General features: G+C 44.0%; 1 protein-coding gene across 1 annotated transcript; it reads left to right on the top strand.

Annotated features, from left to right (window-relative positions):
- Positions 1 to 721: 721 nt before the first annotated feature.
- Positions 722 to 19,164, top strand: LOC128068582 (phospholipase A and acyltransferase 3-like). The gene is made up of 3 exons (XM_052661692.1): positions 722 to 731; positions 2,922 to 3,190; positions 16,246 to 19,164. Exons 1-3 carry the CDS (start codon positions 722 to 724, stop codon positions 16,345 to 16,347), a joined length of 381 nt encoding a protein of 126 aa, XP_052517652.1. The 3' UTR covers positions 16,348 to 19,164.
- The last annotated feature ends 1,454 nt before the right edge of the window (positions 19,165 to 20,618 follow it).

Raw genomic sequence — 20,618 nt, 5'->3', positions numbered from 1 at the left:
AGGACCTAGGGTTTTCCATCGTGCTGGTGCTGTGTCCCCAGTGACAGCCTGCCTGGTCACCATGGCTGCAGCAGCCTCAAGGGGCACATTATTTCCTGGTGATGTCCAAATGCACTAAAGGAAGATGTTTCTCATCAGTGACTGGACTTTGTGGTTGGATGCATGTGGCAGGGGTGGGGGTGAGGGTAGGGGAGAAGGAAAGGATGTGTTAGGGAGCTGGAGGACTTAGGGTGGCCCTCTCTGGGGACTAGGAAAGCTGGAAGAGGGGTTGGAACAGGGGACATCATTCCCCAGATCAGGAATGTAGTGGGAACAGAAAAATGATTCATTTTTGCAGCTGGGGTGCCCCGGGGTGGAACACAGACCATGAGGAATGGGGTGCGGAAAGGGAGTCAGGCAGGACTGTGGGGTGCCTAGTGGGAGATGTGGGCAAAGGCCCGGCTTGGCTTCTTGGCACAAGTGACCTTGAGCAGGGCATCGCCCTCTGGGAACCCTGGTTCCTGCGTCTCCACGATGGGATGATGCTCCCTTGTCAGGTTGTTGTGTGGGCGGAAGGGCCACGTAGCATGTGTCCACCCCATTGCTGACAGCTTTGTGATCCCACAAGGTTCTGGTCCCTGGCTGAACTACCTGTTGGGTCACATTAAGATCTCTCCACCTTGCATCTCTCAAGACATCAGCTATGAGAGAAGGGCATCCTGAGGGCAGGAGGGGCCCAAAGATGGGGCTCAGTGAGGCCACGGACACCATGAGCACAGGGTGGTGGGCTTGAGGGTCTGTCCACATACTGACTGCCCAGCATTGCCCTGGGTGGGCCTGGTGCTGGGACATGTTGGGGAGATGCTGTGCATGCTGTGTCATGAGTACACACGTGCAGAAACACATCTGCACAGCCCCAGGCATACGAAGGTACACCTGAGTGAACACGGACTCAGCCAACACAGTCCCAGGACCCTCCCTCTTTTCCCGTGTCTCAGCAGGGGTGGGGGCTGGTGCCCAAGACAAGTGCTTGCACCGTCCCGGTTGCCCATCACGTGATGAGGATTAAGCATCACCCCCTCTCCCCAAAGAAGCCACTCTATGCGAGACAGATGGCTTAGGTTCATGTTCATCTGGTTTTTCTAGAGCAGGCAGGCCAAACGCTATACCTGGAGATCTGGCTGAGATGTTTTCAAAGTGGCTATTAGACAAGAATGCAGTCCATCTGGTCCCTGAAAGCAAGGAAGGATTTTCTGTCTAAATGTCAGTCCTGTCCAACTCTTGGTCGTGTCTGACTCTTTCCGATCCCGTGTCCTATAGCCTGCTAGGCTCTTCTGGCAGGAAGTCTCAATGGACATTAGCAAATATTTTAAAAGGAACAAAAATGCAAACATAAAATATCAAATTTTGTGTGGTATAGGTAAAGTGCTGAGACAAAAATGTATTGTCTTAAATGCTTATACTAGAAAGGAAGAAAAGTTTAAAATCAGTTCTCTGAGCTTTCAACTGAAGAAATTAGAAAAAAAGTGCAAAATAAACCAAAGCAAGTAAAAAGAAGGAATTAAAAAACATAAGGGCAGAAATCTATAAAGCTGGAAACAGAAAACAGCAGAGAAAATCAATAGGGTCAAAAATGTTTTTCTGAAAATACCAATTAAATGGGTAAAACTCTAGTGAGACTGACAAAGAAAAAAAGGGAAAAAGATTCAAATGACCAATATCAGAAATGAAAGAAGGGTTTTCACTAAAGACCCCACAGACATTGAAGAGATAAGAAAATCATATTATGCACTCTATGTATGTATTACATTTGATGACTAAGATTAAATGTAGATTGGTACAGCCACTATGGAGAACAGTATGAAGATTCCTTAACAAATTAGGAATAAAATTACCATATGACCCAACAACCCCACTACTGGGCATATGCTCTGAGAAAACCACAATTCAAGACGATACATGCACCCCAGTGTTCATTGCAGCACTATTTATAATAGCCAGGATATGGAAGCAACCTAGATATTCATCGATAGATGAATGGATGAAGAAGATAGGGTTCATAGGTACAATGGAAGATTATACAGCCATAGAAAGGAACGAATTTGAGTCAGTTGTAGTGAGGTGGATGAACCTAGAACCTGTTTTACAGAGTAAGGTAGTCAGAAAGAGCAAAACAAATATAGCACAGTTGTGCATATATATGAAATCCAGATTAAATGGACCAATGTTTTGAAAAACACAAACTCTCAAAAGCAACCCAAGATAAAATAGATACACGGTCTATTTCTATGTCCAGTTAGGGGAATTGAATTTTTAATTAAAAAATCTTCCAAATGGAAATATCCAGGTAAGATTGCTTCCCCAGCAAATTTCATGAACAGTTTAAAGAAAGAGTCCCAATTTTTATAAAATTCCAGAAAATAGAGAAGGGGACAGCACTTCTGAGAGAACAAACAGATGGAAAATTAGCACATGAAAAGATGCTCAACATCTTTAGCTGCCTAGGCAAATACAAATTAAACCACAATGAGATACCTTGACACATCAAGAATGGGATCCGTTCCCCAAAGCCATCCACCTTTTCTGCAGCAATCAGCTTTGCGTATGTCAGGGAAGTGGAGTCTTGGCGGGATCACAAAAAACTCACACTCTATTCTCCCAGGGAGGTGGGTGTGCTCAGAGCCTGTATTTGCACAATCAAGAGGGCCACTGGGGTGTCACAGGATGTGCAAGGCCAACTTCTCTAGGTTAAAAATATCACAACAAATTATGGAACTTCATTCCTCATTTCAGATAAGACCGTGGACCAGAGACCACAAGGGTCTTATCCAAAGTCACATAGGTCTGACCCTGACTCATCTGCTCATCCCCTTGTGGATGTGGTGGATGCTAGGCTGGGGGCCAGCCCAGGACCAATCATGTTCCTCATCCTGTATCCACAGGCAGAATCTCAGGAGCTGGTGGGTCCAGTATCATGTCTTCACTGGCTGATAGGGCCATAGTAAACAAGAAGCGGCTGTGTGATGTGGTTGGGGGAGATCCGTACAGGGTCAACAACAAGCATGATGACAAGTACAAGCCATTTCCTCCCAGCAAAATCATCCAGCGGGTGGAGAAGCTGGTGGGCTGGGAGTTGTGCTACAGCCTGACCAGCCAGAACTGCGAGCATTTCATCAATGAGCCGTGCTACGGGGTCCCCCGCAGCGACCAGGTGGGTCCTCGGTGTGTCCCTAGCTCCGTGGTCTCTGAGTTTCTTATTTCTCTGCTGTTTCTCTTACTCAGCCAGGCCACATCCCCCAGAAGTTGCCTTAAGATATGTAGGATAATGGTGACAACAGTTCACTCTACATGCCAGGCTTGAACTTGAATTGATTGCTTTATGAGTACCTGTGGCTGCTGTAACACATGGCCAGAAATTCAGTGGCTTAACACAACACAAATGTATTGTCTTATAGTTCTGGAGGTCAGAAGTCTGAAACAGGTCTCACTGAGCTAAAATCAAGGTGTCAACAAGGCTGTGTTCTTTTCTAGAGGCTCTCACAGGGAACCTGTTTTCTAGTCTTTTCCAGCTTCAAGAGGCTGCCTGCATTCCTTGGCTTGTGGCTCCCTTTCATCTCCAAAGTTAGAAATGGCTGGTTGAGTCTCTCTCCCATTGTTTCACTGTGATACTGACTCTACTCCTTCCTGCTTCCATCAGAAACTTTGTGATTATATTGGGCTTATCTGGAAATCCAGAATAACCTTCCTATTCTAAGGTAAATTGATTAGCAACCTTAATTCTATCTGCAATCTCAATCCTCTCTCTCCATGTAGCATAATGTATTTACAAGTATTAGGAATGAGGACATATTATGGGATTAAGACCTAGACCTCCTTGGGGGCTATTTTTCTGCCTACCAGTTACTCTTTACCCTGGGTACAGTTAATGCCCTGGGAGCTCCTCCTGCTGTTATTCTAGAAAGATTTCCCTCTATTGTCTCCTGTACCAGAGCACCATCTTCCATATCTCATGTCCTCTCTCTTTGTTTGCTGTTATTGTTGAATAGCTAAACACCAACACCATATTGAATAGCTTTTCCAACACCATGGACTTCAGCCCTCCAGGCCCCTCTGCCCATGAGATTTCCCAGGCAAGAATACTGGAGGGGGTTCCATTTCCTTCTCCAGAGGATCTTCCCAATCTAGGGACCAAACCCATGTCTCCTGCTTTGGCAGGTGGATTCTTTACCAATGAGTCACCTGGGAAGCCCTGTCTTGGTTTACACATTTCTTGTGGTGGAAACTCCTTCAGCAGCTTCTTAAAAAAGGATGCATGGAAGGAGAATTTTTTTTGAGATCCTATATGTCCGAATTATTTTTCAATTCACCCTCCCACTTGAAATAATAGTCTGTATAGGTATAGAATTCCAGGGCTTCCCTGGTAGCTCAACTAGTAAAGAATCCTCCTGAAATGCAGGAGATCCTGGTTTGATTCCTGGGTCAGGAAGATCCTCTGGAAAAGGGATAAGACTACCTACTGTAGTATTCTTGGGCTTCCCTGGTGGCTCAGACAGGAAAGAATCTGCCTGCAATGTGGGAAGCCTGGGTTCAATCCCTAGGTTGGGAAGATCCCCTGGAGGAGAAGGGCATGGCAACCCACTCTAGTATTCTTGCTTGGAGATTCTCCATGGACAGAGGAGCCTGGTGGGCTATAGTCCATACGGTTGCAAAGAGTTGGACATGACTGAACCACTAAGCACATAGGTATGTAATTCTAGGTTAGAAATTGTTTTACTGTAAGAGTTTGAGGGCATTATTCCGTTGTCTTCTTGCTTCCAGCATTGCTATGATGAAATGTAGAGTGATTCTGATTCCTGATCTTTTCTCGGTTTCCTGTTTTTCTCTCCTGCTCTAGAAGATGTAATGTCTTGTCTTTACCCAGTGTTCTAAAATCTCACACTAACGTGCCTTGGCATAGGTCTGCTTTTATCCTCAAAGCACCATTTCAATCTGAAAACATATACCCTTTGGTCCTAGTAAATTTTCATGAGTTATTTCACGCTTGCTTCCCCTCTGAGTTTCCTCTAATCCCTCTTTCTGGAAAGTTTATTATTCAAATGTTATACTGACTGGATTATTCCTTCATTTTTACCTTTGGAAGCTGTTTTCTATAGCTTCATCTTTTCTGCTGTTCCTTCTGAGAGATTTCCCAACTTTATCTCTAAAATGTCTATTGAGTTTGTAATTTCCAGCATATTTTTATTTTCTGAGAATTGCTTTTTTCTCTCAACATTCCGTTATTTTTAATAGCACTGTGTTCTTCTTTATATATGGTGTTGTTTAGTCACTAAGTCATATTTGATTCTTTTGCAGCCCCATGAGCCATAGCCCACCAGGTGCCTCTGTCCGTGGGATTTCCCAGGCAAGAATCCTGGAGTGCCTTCTCCAGTGGATCTTCCCAACCTAGGGATCCTGAATTGCCAGGTGGATTCTTTACCACTGGGCCACCAGGAAGTCCCTCTTCTTTACTGTATACATTCTATTCTCTAAAAACAGTTTTTAAAAAGATGTTATCTTTTCTTTCTCCAGATTGCTTTTTCCTTTTTGTTTTGCTCTCTGTCTCCTATTTCAAAGGTCTTCTAGATGTCTTGGAGAAGGCAATGGCACTCCATTCCAGTACTCTTGCCTGGAAAATCCCATGGGCAGAGGAGCCTGGTAAGCTGCAGTCCATGGGGTCGCAAAGCGTTGGACATGACTGAGCGACTTCACTTTCATTTTCACTTTCATGCCTTGGAGAAGGTAATGGCAACCCACTCCAGTGTTCTTGCCTGGAGCATCCCAGGGATGGCGGAGCCTGGCGAGCTTCCGTCTATGGAGTCGTACAGAGTTGGACACGACTGAAGTGACTTAGCAGTAGCAGCAGTAGCAGCAACAGCTAGATGTCTGGTACATCTGGATTGTGGGCTCATGATTAAGAGTACGGGGCTTGAGGAGTGAGCTCAGAGAGGGCAGTGGCTTGTTGACTTTGAGGTTCACTTCAGAGTAGAGGGGGAACCCTCATATTGGTACCTTTCATTGTTTCCACTTGGGCCAGTCCGATTCCCCAGAAGAGTTTTCCTGACTCTTATGCAGAGGGTAAAGTACTGGGAGCAGAGGGGACGGGAAGGCCACGAGCCTCCATTTCGCATATGTATGGCCTCTCAATCCCTTTTTGGAGGTATGATACCCACACCGTCACTTGCGCTTTTGTTTTCAGACCCCCAAATCTTCTGATTTTCATTGCAGTTAGGGAGGGGCCTCAGCTCTCTCTCTCTTTCACCTACTTCCAGAAGAACCTGGTGATGTCAATATGTGATATTTTTCAGGGATTCTGTTGTATACAGTTCAGTTCAGTTCAGTTCAGTTGCTCAGTCGTGTCCGACTCTTGGTGACCCCATGAATCGCAGCACGCCAGGCCTCCCTGTCCATGACCAACTCCCGGAGTTCACTCAAACTCACGTCCATCGAGTCCGTGATGCCATCCAGCCATCTCATCCTCTGTCGTCCCCTTCTCCCCCTGCCCCCAGTCCCTCCCAGCATCAGAGTCTTTTCCAATGAGTCAACTCTTCGCATGAGGTGGCCAAAGTACTGGACTTTCAGCTTTAGCATCATTCTTTCCAAAGAAATCCCAGGGCTGATCTCCTTTAGGATGGACTGGTTGGATCTCCCTGCAGTCCAAGGGACTCTCAAGAGTCTTCTCCAACACCACAGTTCAAAACCATCAATTCTTTGGTGCTCAGATTTCTCCACAGTCCAATTCACATCCATACACGACTACTGGAAAAACCATAGTCTTCACTAGATGGACCCTTGTTAGCTAAGTAATGTCCCTGTTTTTTAATATGCCATCTAGGTTGGTCATAACTTTCCTTCCAAGGAGTAAGTGTCTTTTAATTTCATGGCTGCAGTCACCATCTGCAGTGATTTTGGGGCCCAAAAAATAAAGTCTGACACTGTTTCTACTGTTTTCCCATCTATTTCCCATGAAGTGATGTACACTGTTAGCCCCTGACATATAAACATTTGAGTTTGGAACTTTCAAAATGCGAACTTGTGTTCCAGCAAAGTCAGGAAGGAGTGACATTGAAGCTTGCCCTCCATCTCCTATTGCTGATGATCCTTCCGTTCCACCATCTCCCACCTCCTCTCCCTCCTCCAGTCAGTAACTCTTCTTGCCTGTTCACGTGACACCAGCCCCTGGATGCCAGCTGTTGTTCTTCACCACTGTACTTTTCAAAGTACTATACTGTGAGATTAAAAATATATGAGAGGGACATCCCTGGTGGTTCCAGCAGTAAAGAATACACCTGCCAATGCAAGGGACACAGGTTCAAAACCTGGTCCAAGAGGATCCCACTTGAGGTGAGGTAACTAAGCCCTTGTGCCACAACTGCTGAGCCCAAAACTACTGAGTCCAAGTTCTAGAGCCTATGCTCCACAACAAAGGGAGCCCCCACTTCCTGCAACTCAAGAAAGGCTGAACACAGCAGTGAAGACCCAGTGAGCCAAAAATCAATGAGTAAATCTTTTTTAAAAAAAATATATGAGAACCCTATTAAAAGGATGGCTCAGATGGTAAAGAATCTGCATTCAATGCTAGACACTGACGTTCAATCCCTGGGTTAGAAAGTCTCCCTTGAGAAGGGAGTGGCAACCTACTCCAGTATTCTTGCCTGGAGAATTCCATGGACAGAGAAGCCTGGCAGGCTGAAGTCCATGAGGTCGCAAAGAATCAGACACAACTGATCACTTAATGCTTTCACTTTCAATAAGTATCTTTGAGTGTGATAATAAAGAATTTAAGTTGAAGTAAAAAAAGAATGTGTTCTTTATTCTTTTTGTTTTTTATGTATTTTTTGTATGAAAAGTACTATAAATCTTTTACAGTACAGTGCTGTATAGTTGATTGTGTTACTTGGGGACCTAAGCTAACTTTGTTGGACTTACAAACAAATGGGACTTAAGAACGTGCTCTCAGAACTGACCAGGTTAGTATGTAGGGGACTTACTGTATTTAGGATTAATATTCAGCTTTTTCCACAGCTGCCTTAGCCTTTAGTGTTCTCTGAGTCCTAGTGGAATTATGCCTAAAACTAATGTCTTACTTTATTTTTGTTTGGAGTTCAGGACGGAGTGAAATTTGATACGTGTTCTGTTTTTACCCTGAAACTTACTCTTTCTTTTGCAGGTTTCTTTTTTTCTAGAACAAGCAATATAAGTAAGATATCTTAATAATTTAAAGTATAACATCACCACTCTTTTTCATAGTTGAGTCATTTATTGAAGAACGTGCAGAGAGCACTTGGCGCCTGGCAGGTCTGGGCACTGGACATACAGCAAAGATGAAGACAAGTGAGGGTTCTGTTAGGACCCAGGTCAGAGTTCACTGAGGATTCAATAGAAATTCCTGTTCAAATTTACACGTATCTCAAGAGCTCCCTGTTGATCAGCCAGGATTTCAACCATCTGGCCTCATCTCCCTGTCCTGTCCACAGTCACCCTCTGGGGATCTGTCTGCTTTAAAAACCCGCAGGCTGAAGGGAATTTCCCTCTTCAGGCCTGTGTATGTCATTGGCCAGCTGCCGCATTCACAAATTCCTTCCTCCTGCTGCCCTCCTCTCTGCATTTCCCTGCCAATATTTGTTGACTCCTGAGTTTGTCAAGGAGGCTATGAGGCACATGAAGCTCCATGAGCTGGACATCCTTGTTGAATGTACAGTCTGTACTCAGCTTACTGACACAGAATCTGACTCACTCTCCTCTCTCTTGCAGGTCAGAGATGCTGTCACAGCAGCTACCATCTCTGGAGTGGGCCTGATAGCCCTATTTGCTGGAGCCATGTTCTCAAGAAACAAGAAGCAAAATCAATGACCTGAAGGGAGTGTCTTGTCAGCAGTGGCTTTAGACATTGAGGGGCGTCTTGTTTTGCTAGACAGTTTTGAGAGAGTTAACAGGCAGGTTGATAGGCAGTCCAAGGCCCCTTTAAGGAGGAAGTAAACTTTCCTTCTTTTTCTTATTCTTTTGCCTTAGTCTCGTAGGCCCTGTGAGCTATGATATATCTTTCCAAGGATGGGCTATTTTTAAAAGCTCTGTGTTCATTTTGCAACAGTCTATTTCATTTGAAAACTGGCCTTTTAAGCATAACATATCTTACTCCTGGGTATGCTTTTCTCAGACTCTAGGTCTCCATGTCAGTCATTATAACTGTACCAAATGGTGCCTGGGAACCTGTTTCCTCACTGCTTACACAACCATAACACATCTCTCCCAGGGACAGAGTGCTTGAAACCCATTTTACCAGACTAGTCTTGGGCCAATGTTATCTCAAGATGTATGCTGTGGGAGAGGGTCTGGATAAAACTTTCTCAGTCTTGAGACATTGTTTTTATCTATTCTCAGCAGCCAGTTGAAAAGTATATAATGCCCTGCTTAAACTAGTGAGGTGGGTACTCTTTCTACCCCCTTCTGACATCTATGTCAGAAGCTTTCTCTGTCCTTTTATGTTAAATAAAAATCTTTGCTGCACAAAGCTCTGAGTGACTGAGACTGCATCTTTGGTCCTGGAGTTAAATCTCCTTTGAAGACCACAGATTCGACACCAAACATCATAAGCTATCAGTTTCTGGTATGGTTTGTGGATTTCATTTTTTCTTATAATAATAAAAATAAAACCCAATAAGGGAGGATTTTACTGGGGGACATGCATCAAGAACTGCCTGGCTGGAGTCTGTTGAGATTGCAGTGAAGCTCTGTTCCTGCTGATGTCAGGCTGTCTGGGTCTTTGGTGATTTTCTCTCACTTTCGGTTTGTGGGCAGTGTTCTTTGCCTGCAGGAAACAAAGTCCAGCTCTGGTTATCTGAAGTAATGGGTGTTTCCAGTCGTGTCGGTACAGGTGGGCAGCAAGAGAGACAGACAAACCTGACTGATATGCAAGAACAGGAACCAAGGGCAATCAGGACCCTTGGACCTGGAACTAAACCCAGGCCAGCTTCTAGGAGTCAGCAGCCGTAGTCTGTAGATGTCCAGTGGGGCTGAAACCAAACAAAACCACAGCCAAAATGAAAATTATATGCTCTGGCCAGTCTTGTTTAAAACCTCCCCTGCTCTCCACAGCTTTTCTCTGCCTTATCACTTCCACCCTGCAGTGATCCTGCGTCCTCTCTTCTTGGGACTTGTCACGGCCCCCAAGTCTCTGATCCCACACCCACTCCTGTAGTGTCTCTTCCCATATCTGCTCAGCTCCAGCCTTACCCCTGGTCTGAGAGGAGCTCCTAGCACAAGCTCCTGAGAGAGAATCTGATTGGCTCACTCACTACACTGAGCTGTCTACCGATTGGTTGACTGTCATTGGGTCAGATATCAGTTGATGGAAAAGAGTATGATTTTTCTTGTTCTTTTGAGGAAAGGTGAGGTTAAGATCCATCAGGTTGTTGATATTCATTACTTTATAACATTTTGAGATTTGGTCTCTTCATGGGCGTGTGGTGGTCGAGAGTGCGGCTTTCTGGAGTCAGGCAGACCCGGGCTGGATGTGAGCTCTGCCTTTTGTCAGCTTTATGACCTTGGGGATTGATTGAAGTTCTCTCAGGTTAAATACCACTCTTGGCGGTTTAGCCTCTCAGTCGTGTCAGACTCTTGTGACCGCATGGGCTGTAGCCCACTAGGCTCCTCTGTTGATGGGATTTTCCAGGCAAGAATACTCGAGTGGGTCACCATTTGGTAAAGTACAAGTGATGATATTGATCTCGGAGGGCTACTGTGTGAATTAGGTAAGAGCATCCTTATGCTTAGCATAGTGGCAACTAAGAAAATTCTCTTAATAAATCGTGGCAGTTGAAGTAGTCATAATGGCCCTCATTTTCATTCTTTCTCTTGGTTCACCCAGTGTCTTGTCCACTGGCCTGTCTGGGCCACAGTGACATCCTTAGGAGGCATTCACCAGCAAGGATCATGCTCAGCCTTCTTCCTCATACTGCTGATAACTAGTGGTGTTTACTACACTGACCTGCATGCTGATTAGTTCATCCCTATATATGTACATATATACAATAAATATATAAGTATGTATATGTGAATGGGAAAGGCGATTCATATAAAAATCGAGGAATATCAAGTACACCCCTACCTAGGTATGGATAGGGTAATACTGCCAATGTTTGGTGAAGAGTTCCAGAATCTCTGGGTCACAGTCTGGTGTCAACTTCTCTGACAGTTTATAAGAGCCTCCTTCTGGGAAAGTCACTGGGCAGGTCCATGAGGGGAACCTCATTAGGTTACAAAGGTGATGCAAACAGAAGGGATCTGGGGGATTATGGCATCAGCACAGGTGTCTGTTGGGGAAAATGACCCTCGCAACCTTTGTCCTGAGCCACATTTGATGCATACTGTCATCCTAGTATCTGTCTTTACTAGCAGCCTTTAGAGACACCCTTCAGTTTTCTCCTGTATTAATGCTTTTACCCTCTGTAGCTCACATCTTTCCCATTCTTAGATTACTCTCTAGTTTTGGTGGAATACCACTTTGAATAGGTTCTGAAAAAGAGCATATTTTAAAAAGACTGTGTGTGCCTGAAAATATCTTCATTTTATCCATTTGATTGATAGTTTGGGGATGCAATTTTAGGCTGAAAAAAATGTTGCCCCAAATTTGAAGGTATTGCTCCATTGTTATGTCATTTAAGCTATTCTTGTTGAGAAGTCTGAATTCGTTGTGATTTTTGAGCCTTTGTATGTGACCAGTTTTATCTTTCTGGAAGCTTATAGACTCTTCTCCTTATCTTCAGTGTTCTGAAAATTATCTATGATAAACCTTGCATAGATCTGTGTTTATGAATTGTATTGGGAACTTGATGACTCTTTTCAGTCTGGAAACCCCAATTCTTCAGTTCTGGGAAGTTTTCCATTTTCCCTTTTTTTTTAATTCCAGAGGTTGTATCCCTAGAATGCTCCTCTGTTTTTCGTTTTTAGAATTTTTATTTATTCATTTCTGACTGTGCTGGGTCTTCACTGCTGTGTGGGCTTCTGATTGTGGTGGCTTCTCTTGTTGTGGAGCATGGCTCTCGGGCACGTGGACTTGAGTAGCTGCTGCAGAGGGGCTCAGCAGCTGCGGCTCCCGGGCTCGCAGCACAGGCTCAATAGCTGTGGTGCACGGGCTTAGTTGCTCTTGGCAGGTGGGATCTTCCCAGGTCAGGAACGGGACCCAGATCGCCTGTACTGGCAGGCAGATTCTTTGTTATTGAGCCAACAGGGAAGTCCTCCTCTGATTTCCTAATCTTCTCTCTCCTGTTTTCCAATTATTTATCTTTTTAAATGAGAAAACTAACATTTACTGGTATATTTAGTATAATAGAAGTATTTTAAAAGTAGCAGTGATGATGTCAGAATAAAGAGAAACTTACGCCAAAATAAATCTGATTTCATAATTTGTGGTACTACATAACAATTGAGGTCCCAGTTAGACCTGGGCTTCAACTTCAGATAAATGTCCACCCTCCTATGCAGCAATAAAATAAAAAAAGAGATTACTGTACACATTTGGGAAATAATAAATTAAGGGTGTTGTATTAGGAAGATTTGGTAGATTTATAAAATATCTCTTAATTATGTCATTTTTAGTTTCCTTTAGTGGTTATTAATAGACTGAAGGACAAATTCATAAGTTCATACAAGTAGAACATTTGATTTCAACACAGTATTGTTACATAATCTAGTAAAATACATTTGTCAGTACACAAAAATAATATTTAGAGCATTTAAATACAATTCCAAATCTTGAGATAGTAAAAGAACCAAGAAATATTTGTTTATTGTTCATTCTTTCTACAAACATCTTCCTGAAAAATGAAGCAACACTAACTAGACACACGCCATTTCTCTTCCCGAGCCTTTAGCCTGATGCACCACTTACACACCTGAAAAAGGCAAAAAGCATCAGCAGTTCTCCTGGACCCCCTTCAGAGAACACGAAAGCAGGATCCAGAGCAAGAGGAGGTGGCATGTGAACTGTTCCCAAAGATTTTCCTCTTTCACTTCTTGGCCTAGATGAGGGTTTCTCAGCCTCAGCACTGTTAACGTTTTGGGCCATTGACACGATGAAGTGAAGCCTTCCTTGTCCTGACTTGCTCTGTGCATTGCAGGATGTTTAGCAGCATCTGTGGCTTCTACCCTCTAGATGCCAGTAGCCTTCCCACCCCCAGGTGTAAGAGCCAGAATGGCTATAGATGTTGACAAATATCTCCCAGAGGCCAAGCCCGTCCCGTCCTTGAGAATCACTGGCCAAGGCAAGCAACGATCATAATACATGGTGTGGCCAAATTAAAATGCAGCTTCCGCACTTGTGCCGTCTCACCAGAGAGGGTGGAAGTAGTGGGTGCTGGACAATGTCCAGCAGTAGTTTTCTTTGTAATCGCTGTCAAAGCAGCAACTCTCTTTCATTGAACTCATGAGGACATTTGTGTTTGTGTTAAAAGAATCTGATTGGTCATTATGTTTATTTGTGTTCAGCTCTTTAAAGCAGACTAGATTTTCCTTCAACAGACTACATGTGACTCGTCTAACTTTCCAGTTAGAAAGGGAAGCAATGGATTAAACCTAAAACGTAGTCTGTGCTTTCCATGCCCGAGTATTCTAAAACAGATTCTCCTATTTTCCATCTGCCTACCTAAAAATACTCAGGTTTCAAGACATGTATACTTAGTAAGCTTTTGTAAATAAGCCTTCACATTGAATAGTACATTTTAAAAGAGGCAGCTAGGAGCTACACACTCAGGCTGAAGTCTATTCTGTGTCAGATAAAATTTTAAGATAAGTAGAAACTGAAGATATGGCCAATGGTAATATGTATATTTCATAAACCTGGATAAATTGCAGGGCATTAGTTAAAAATTACTGTAAATATTAAAGCCAACTTGCTGTCAAATATTTTATAAACATTCTTAGTTTGTAACCACTCATAGCCTAAATTCAATTGCTCTCTGAGTAATATTACCCTTCTTATATCTACTTACAACATTGCTGAAAGTAAAGAAAGCACATTCAAACTGTCTTTTTCCTAGAAACAATTCCAGGGCTTAACTCAGAGTGGACGTTTCAGCATAAGCAGCTAGTTGTCTGCAATCTGATAGAATTACAGTTTGCCCACTTTGACAAAAAAGATAATGAAGGAGAATTTTTCTCTTTCATACTATTCTGATTGAAGACCTCTGATGCACACCATGTAGCCTATTTTCATGTTCAGAACTCCTGCAATTTCAGCGCAGTGGCTGGGCTGGACCCAGCAGCCTTGCAACAAGAAAATCATCAATGGCATCTGAAGGGAGCACTGTTTCTCCCAGGAAGATTATTCTTTCTGTAAAATTTGCACCCTTAGAACTAACTATTTACTACTTTTGTATTTAATGACATACTTTGTACAAGCATGAGCACAAACAATGAGGCTATTGTTGTTTTCTTTGACCAAGTACCTTTTGTATGAACTGGCTCCATCAGCATTTCTTCTCACACTATGAGGTTCTGTAAAGAACTGGGGGCTTATTGTTCTTACTCCACTATCTGCAAACCATTTCTCCCATCCTAATGCCTAGCTTAGCAAGGAAAACACTGGATACAAGTGGTTATATGCAGGTTCCCTAGCAAGAACGAAACAGAGCCACGAGTGCCATGAAGCCAGCCTAATTACCTTTCACAGGAAGCTCTAAAGACTGACGGACTGCTGCTGCTAAGTCACTTCAGTCGTGTCTGACTCTGTGCGACCCCATAGACGGCAGCCCACCAGCTCCCCCGTCCCTGGGATTCTCCAGGCAAGAACATTGGAGTGGGTTGCCATTTCCTTCTCCAATGCATGAAAGTGAAAAGTGAAAGGGAAGTTGCTCAGTCGTGTACGACTCTTCACAACCCCATGGACTGCAGCCCACCAGGCTCCTCCGCCCATGGGATTCTCCAGGCAAGAGTACTGGAGTGGGGTGCCATTGCCTTCTCCGGACGGACAGTGGAAGTTAGGTCAGTTGCTTCATTCAAACTTCTGTCCTCATGTGTTCTGCTGCCAAGTATGCCAGTTCTGGGTACCTTGTGATGTTAGTTACACTGGTATATTTCCTGGAATTTCATATAGCTTTGCTGGACACATTTATCACTCAGATAAGCCTGGACAGGGCCAAGATACATATTTTTTAACCACTGAAGCTTTCCAAATTGTTCTTCATGTTGGGCATGTGTGAGTATTGCAGCCACAAAATATACAGCCTAGACAAGCTTTGTGCTTTGAGTACCAAGGGCAGAGTTGGCAGGTCATGTAAGGATGTGGATTTTGGGTTCCAGGTCCACATTTTCACCCTTTATATTATTGAGATTTCTGATAGGTTGTCTCATTGGATTTCTTGGCATCAAACCATTAAGAAAATCTTTTCCTTTTGGAATCTTGATTCTGCTTAAATGCTTGGTTTGGTTTCAGGGGAGATATCTTGATCCATGTTTATGATGCTCTTTTAGTTGGGAGAAGTACAGTTTTGCTGATTGGGGCATCGTGCCTTCATTGCAGTGAGTGTTCTCTAAGTCCTAGTGAAATTATGCCTAAAACTAATGACTTAGTTTATTTTTAGTTGGAGTTCAGGAAAGAGTGAAATTTGACATATGCTCAATTTTTACCATGGAACTTACTCTTACTTTTGCCTGTGTTTTTTTTTTTTTTCTATTATAAGCAATACAAATCAGATATCTTAATAGTTTATAACATCACTAGTCTTTTTCATAGTTGAGTCATATATTTAAGAACATGCAAAGGTCAATGGTTGGCTGGACTGCGCTCTGGGGATTCAGCAAGGGTGAAGATAAGTGAGGGATTTGAAGGACAGAGGTCAGAGTTTATTGAGGATTCAATAGCAATTCCTCTTCAACTTTACACTTACTTCAAGAGCTCCCTGTTGGCCAGCCAGGATTTCAACCATCTGGCTTCGTCTCCCTCGTCCTTTCTGCAGCCACCCTCTGGGGCTCTGTCTGCTTTAAAAACTCACAGGGTCAAAGCAGTTTCCCTCTTTATGCCTGTGTACTTTGTTGGCAGCTGGCCCCATCCACCAATTGCTTTCCCATCCTGCCCTTCTCTCCCCATTTCCCTGCCAATATTTGTTGACTCCTGAGTTTGTCAGGGAAGCTAAGGGGCATGTCCAGCTCCCTGAGCTGGATGTCCTTGTTGAATGTACAGTCTGTTCTCAGCTTCCTGACACAGAGTCTGACTCACTGTGCTCTCTCTTGCAGGTCAGAGATGCCATCATGGCAGTTGGCATCGCGGGAGTGGGCCTTGCAGCCATGGGCCTCATTGGAGTCATGTTCTCAAGAAACAAGAAACAAAAGCAGTGACTTTATACAGTCCTGTCTGCAGTGACTTTATACATTGAGCGGGTCTTGTTTGCCTAGTGGGTTTCTGCTTTGGATTGTAGTTTTCATTCTATTTTACAATAAGGTTTATTTTCACAAGAATAAAATGAAGCCCAGTAAGGAAAGATTTAATTGGGATTAATGCATCAAGAAGTGCCTGGCATGAAGTCTGTTCAGGGTGCAGCGAGGCTCTGTTCCTGCTGATGCCAGCCTGTGCTCTGGCTCTTAGGTGATTTTCTCTCACTTTTGATTTGTGGGCTGTGTTCTTTACCTGCAGGAAACAAAGTCCAGCTCTGGTTATCTCCATAATGGGTGTTTCCAGGCGTGTAGGTACAGGTGGGCAGCAAGAGAGACAGACAAACCTGACTGATATGTAAGAACAGGAACCAAGGGAAACCAGGACCCTTGACCTGGAACTAGACCCAGGCTGGCTTCCAGGAGTCAGCAGCTGGAGTCTGTAGATGTTCAGTGGGGCTCAAACCAAACCGAATCGCAGCCAAAATGAAAATTACATGCTCTGGCCAATCTTGTTTAAAACCTCCCCTGCTGTCCACAGCTTTTCTCTGCCTTATCCCTTCCACCCTGCAGTGATCCTGCGTCCTCTCCTCTTGGGGCTTGTTATGATCCCCAAGTCTCTGACCCCACACCCACTTCTGTGGCTTCTCTTCCCATATTCATTCAGCTTCATCCCTCCCCGTGGCCTGCGAGGCGCTCCTAGCACAAGGTCCTGAGAGAGAATCTGATTGGCTCAGTCACCACACTGAGCTGTCTACTGGTTGGTTGATAGCATTGGCCCACTAGACCAATGAGCTCTGCCCAGTGCAGCCAGGTCACCTGGTACAAAGGCTGCCTCAGACCTTATGGAGTGTGGGTGTGGATGGTCTTATACCTGACCTGCCTGCTGCTGAGGCCTCTGGGGAGGGCTTAGGGAAGGAGGTCTGACCATTCGTGATTGGTCCCTTGGGGTCTGCCTCTGTTACTAGCTGGGCTTGGCAGATGTTCAAAGTGACCAGTTTCCTGAAACGGGCTTTTGTGGGCTCCTCGGAAGCTCCCTTCTGGGGCCAATTGTCCTTCCCTCCACAAGGCAAGTCATCTCCTCCATCTGGTTGCCAATGTTTCTCTGGGCAGCCTGGTTGTCTGGGGACCTTCTGTCTGTGGAATCCCGGACAGGACTTGTAAACGGCTCCTTTCTCGTTCCCTCCTGCTTGGACCATACCTGGTCTAGGAAAAGCTTATGCTCATTCTTTCCCCAGTGTTGACATATAGTTTTCTCCCAGTTAGTTCCTTTTAGTTTTATCTTAGCTCTATTGATATAACATCTCATGCCTGTTTTCAAGTTTGCCAAGCTCAAGGGGCACAGGCCAAAATTAAAGGGGAGTCTTTGAAGGCCCTTCTCTCACATTGGGCAGAATGTGATGTGGACCCATGGAGTACAGATCTCTAAATTAATCATGGAATAAAACGGAATGAGGTGGACTAAACATAAGAAAGCAAAAGCACCCCGTTCAATTACAAAATAATGAAACATTACATATAAAAAGTGAGATTTGTGGAAATGATCAGATAAGATGGAAGAACTAATTCCAAATATATTGATAGTGACCATAAATATAAATGCACTAAACTTGCCAAGTAAAAGACAAACATTATACTGGATTAGAAAACGAATGCAGGGAATACTGTTTACAGCAGATTCAATTGAAATATAAGGACATAAAGACTGAAGTTAATAAGATGGACAGTTTATGTGACAAGTCGTTTGACGTCTTGAAAACATTAATGTTATCAAGGAAAAACATTGAGGGTATGTATAAACTGTCCTAGACTGAAAGGCATGTTGGAGACAAAGTAACTAAATGTGAGAAAGGACTATGGAAGCAATTTGGGTTTACTGGGGAAATTTGAATGTGAACTGGATAATGAAGACTATTAAGGAATCATGAATCTTATTAAGTGTGATAAAGGTATGAGGCTTATGTAAAACACATGGCATAAAAAATAGATGCAGATAAAGCAAAATGACAATCAGATTTTAACCCATGCATTAGGTATATGAGCGGCCATTTTACTACTACTTTTGTATATTAAAACATTTCAGTAGTAAATACCTTATAAATAGCTGAAACTTGAAAATTTAAACAAAATAAACTTTCAAAATAATTTCAATAAATTTTATAGTAATATTTTTAATAAAAAGATATACTAGGCAACTACTAAGTAAAAACTGGTGAATTCATTGATATGAATTAACTGAAAGCTGGCATAACTATATTGATGTCAGAAAATATAAGCTTTAAACCAAAAATGATTACTAGACAGAAAGGATGAAAAGTGTGGCATAATAAGAAATACACTTGGTCTTTGTCCTTGGTTCTTGGGCAGAGCTCCTAAAACCCTCAGAATTTCCTTGTTGATAGGCTTTATGTTTTTCTATTTCTAAGGAGACCCCTTTGATCAACCTGAGTTTGTACTAATGGGGTGACTTAGACCCTTAGATAGTCTTAGGATGGGGCTGGTCATCAGAAAGCCCCAGTGATTAGAGGGTTGGAAATTTCAGGCTACTGATCTCTAAGAAGGGAATGTGGGAGGGGGTGCTGAAGATTAAGCTCTATAAAAACTGTTCAGCGAGGAGACTTGATGAACTTCCTGGGTGGTGAACATACCAAGGTATCCGAAGAGTGGCTGCCTGAAGAGGACAGGGAAGCTCCTTGCCTCCTCTGTCCCCACGCCTTGCCCTCCACCTCTCTTGCATTTGGTTGCTTCTGAATTGTATCCATCCCAATAAACTGGTAAACATTTAAGGTGCCTTTCTGAGTTCTGTGAGCCTTTCTGGAAAACTACTGAAACATAGGAGGGGTTTTGACAAAAGTACAGGTAAGTGGTGAAGGACATCTGATGTGAAGGAAGACAGTCTTAGGGGACTGCGCACATAGGCTGTGAAGTCTGTTTAGTGTCAAAATCGAACAAATTGAGTGAGCACCCAGTTGATGTCTGGAAACTCAGAGAATTGACTGCTGGTGTCGAGAAACACTCCACAAAGATTCTGATAAAACTTTCAACTAGGAAGGTATGATATTAATAATTCTAAAATTGTTTGCATCTAATAAAAATCTTAAAAGAGATATTAAAAATTTTGGTCTGTTGTAAGGAGAAAATGACCAGTTCACCCCAGTGGGCGATCGACCTACGCCTCTGTCAGGATCTGATAAATCAGGGGACACAAAAATCAGTTAAGACAGAAACTTCGGACAACGTACTGACAAGCTGATTCAATGAGCACATAGACTGTGAGATACAGATTCTTTCTGACCACACACAAAGGAATGCTTACAAAAACTGCCCATGCCCGGGTAGGAGGCGGGTGGCCCTTTAGGAGGCATATCAGACCTCCTGGGAGTCAGGGCTCACTCTCTGACACACACATACTCTGCACATACACTGCACTCACACCCAACTTGTGTACATCACTCTGACTCACTGCCCTGCTGCATGTCCACCCACACTGCCTTCTGGACCCCCTCTCCGTCTCGCCTTTGTCCTCTAAAGAGCGCCTTTCCAGCCCAGTCATCCCGGTAAAGGGAGGGACTTCTCCCCAGTGCAAGAAGGGCTCCCAACTGTTGACTGCAGGTGATGAACAGAGGGAGCCTGCAGGCTGGACTGGGGCTCCTTGAGGGTCAGGTTCTAGACTGTTCCCTGCCAGGGCTGCCCTCTGCCTGTCTCTGGTTTTCGTGTCTCAGGCCAAGCCAAGACTGAGACTTGGAGACCTGACTGAGATTCCTGCCTCTGGCTGTGAACACGGGGCCTTCTCCGTGAGCAGGGGCTGTGTGAGCCATCTGGCTCCCTCAAGCAAGGATGGGTTCTCTGTTTAAGCCCCAGGGTTGAGGTGGAGAGGGGGAACAGTTGCACCAACATGCACTGGTTCTCCCTTCAGTGCCTGGCACAACAGGCACTCAAGAGCCATTTGCTGACTTCATCATGCTCCCCACCCCACAGTGTACCAAGGGCTCGTCTTCATTAGAAGTGAGTTCATGGGCAGACTGTTGGCTTTATTCCACTGGAGAGTGGGGTTCAGTTTCAACCAACCCCCGGTTCTTGGGAAGCATCTCATCTTGGTTCCAGTCGCCTATATATTAGTTGTTTTGGAGGGACGAACAGGAATAAGACACAGTTGCTTCCTTTCAATAGTTTACAACTGGCTGCATAGTGTAAGGAAAGGAGCTTTGGCCTCCCAACTGGACGAAGCAGTTGGGGAT

Source organism: Budorcas taxicolor, chromosome 25 (assembly GCF_023091745.1).
Source record: "Budorcas taxicolor isolate Tak-1 chromosome 25, Takin1.1, whole genome shotgun sequence".
Classification (NCBI taxonomy): Eukaryota; Metazoa; Chordata; class Mammalia; order Artiodactyla; family Bovidae; genus Budorcas; species Budorcas taxicolor.
Note: the sequence above shows the minus strand (reverse complement) of the source record. Positions and strands in the feature narration are given on the sequence as shown.

Coding starts and splice junctions, on each gene's coding strand:
- LOC128068582 (XM_052661692.1), top strand. Junction 3,191..16,245: donor GGGTCCCCCGCAGCGACCAG/GTGGGTCCTCGG, acceptor TCTCTCTTGCAG/GTCAGAGATGCCATCATGGC.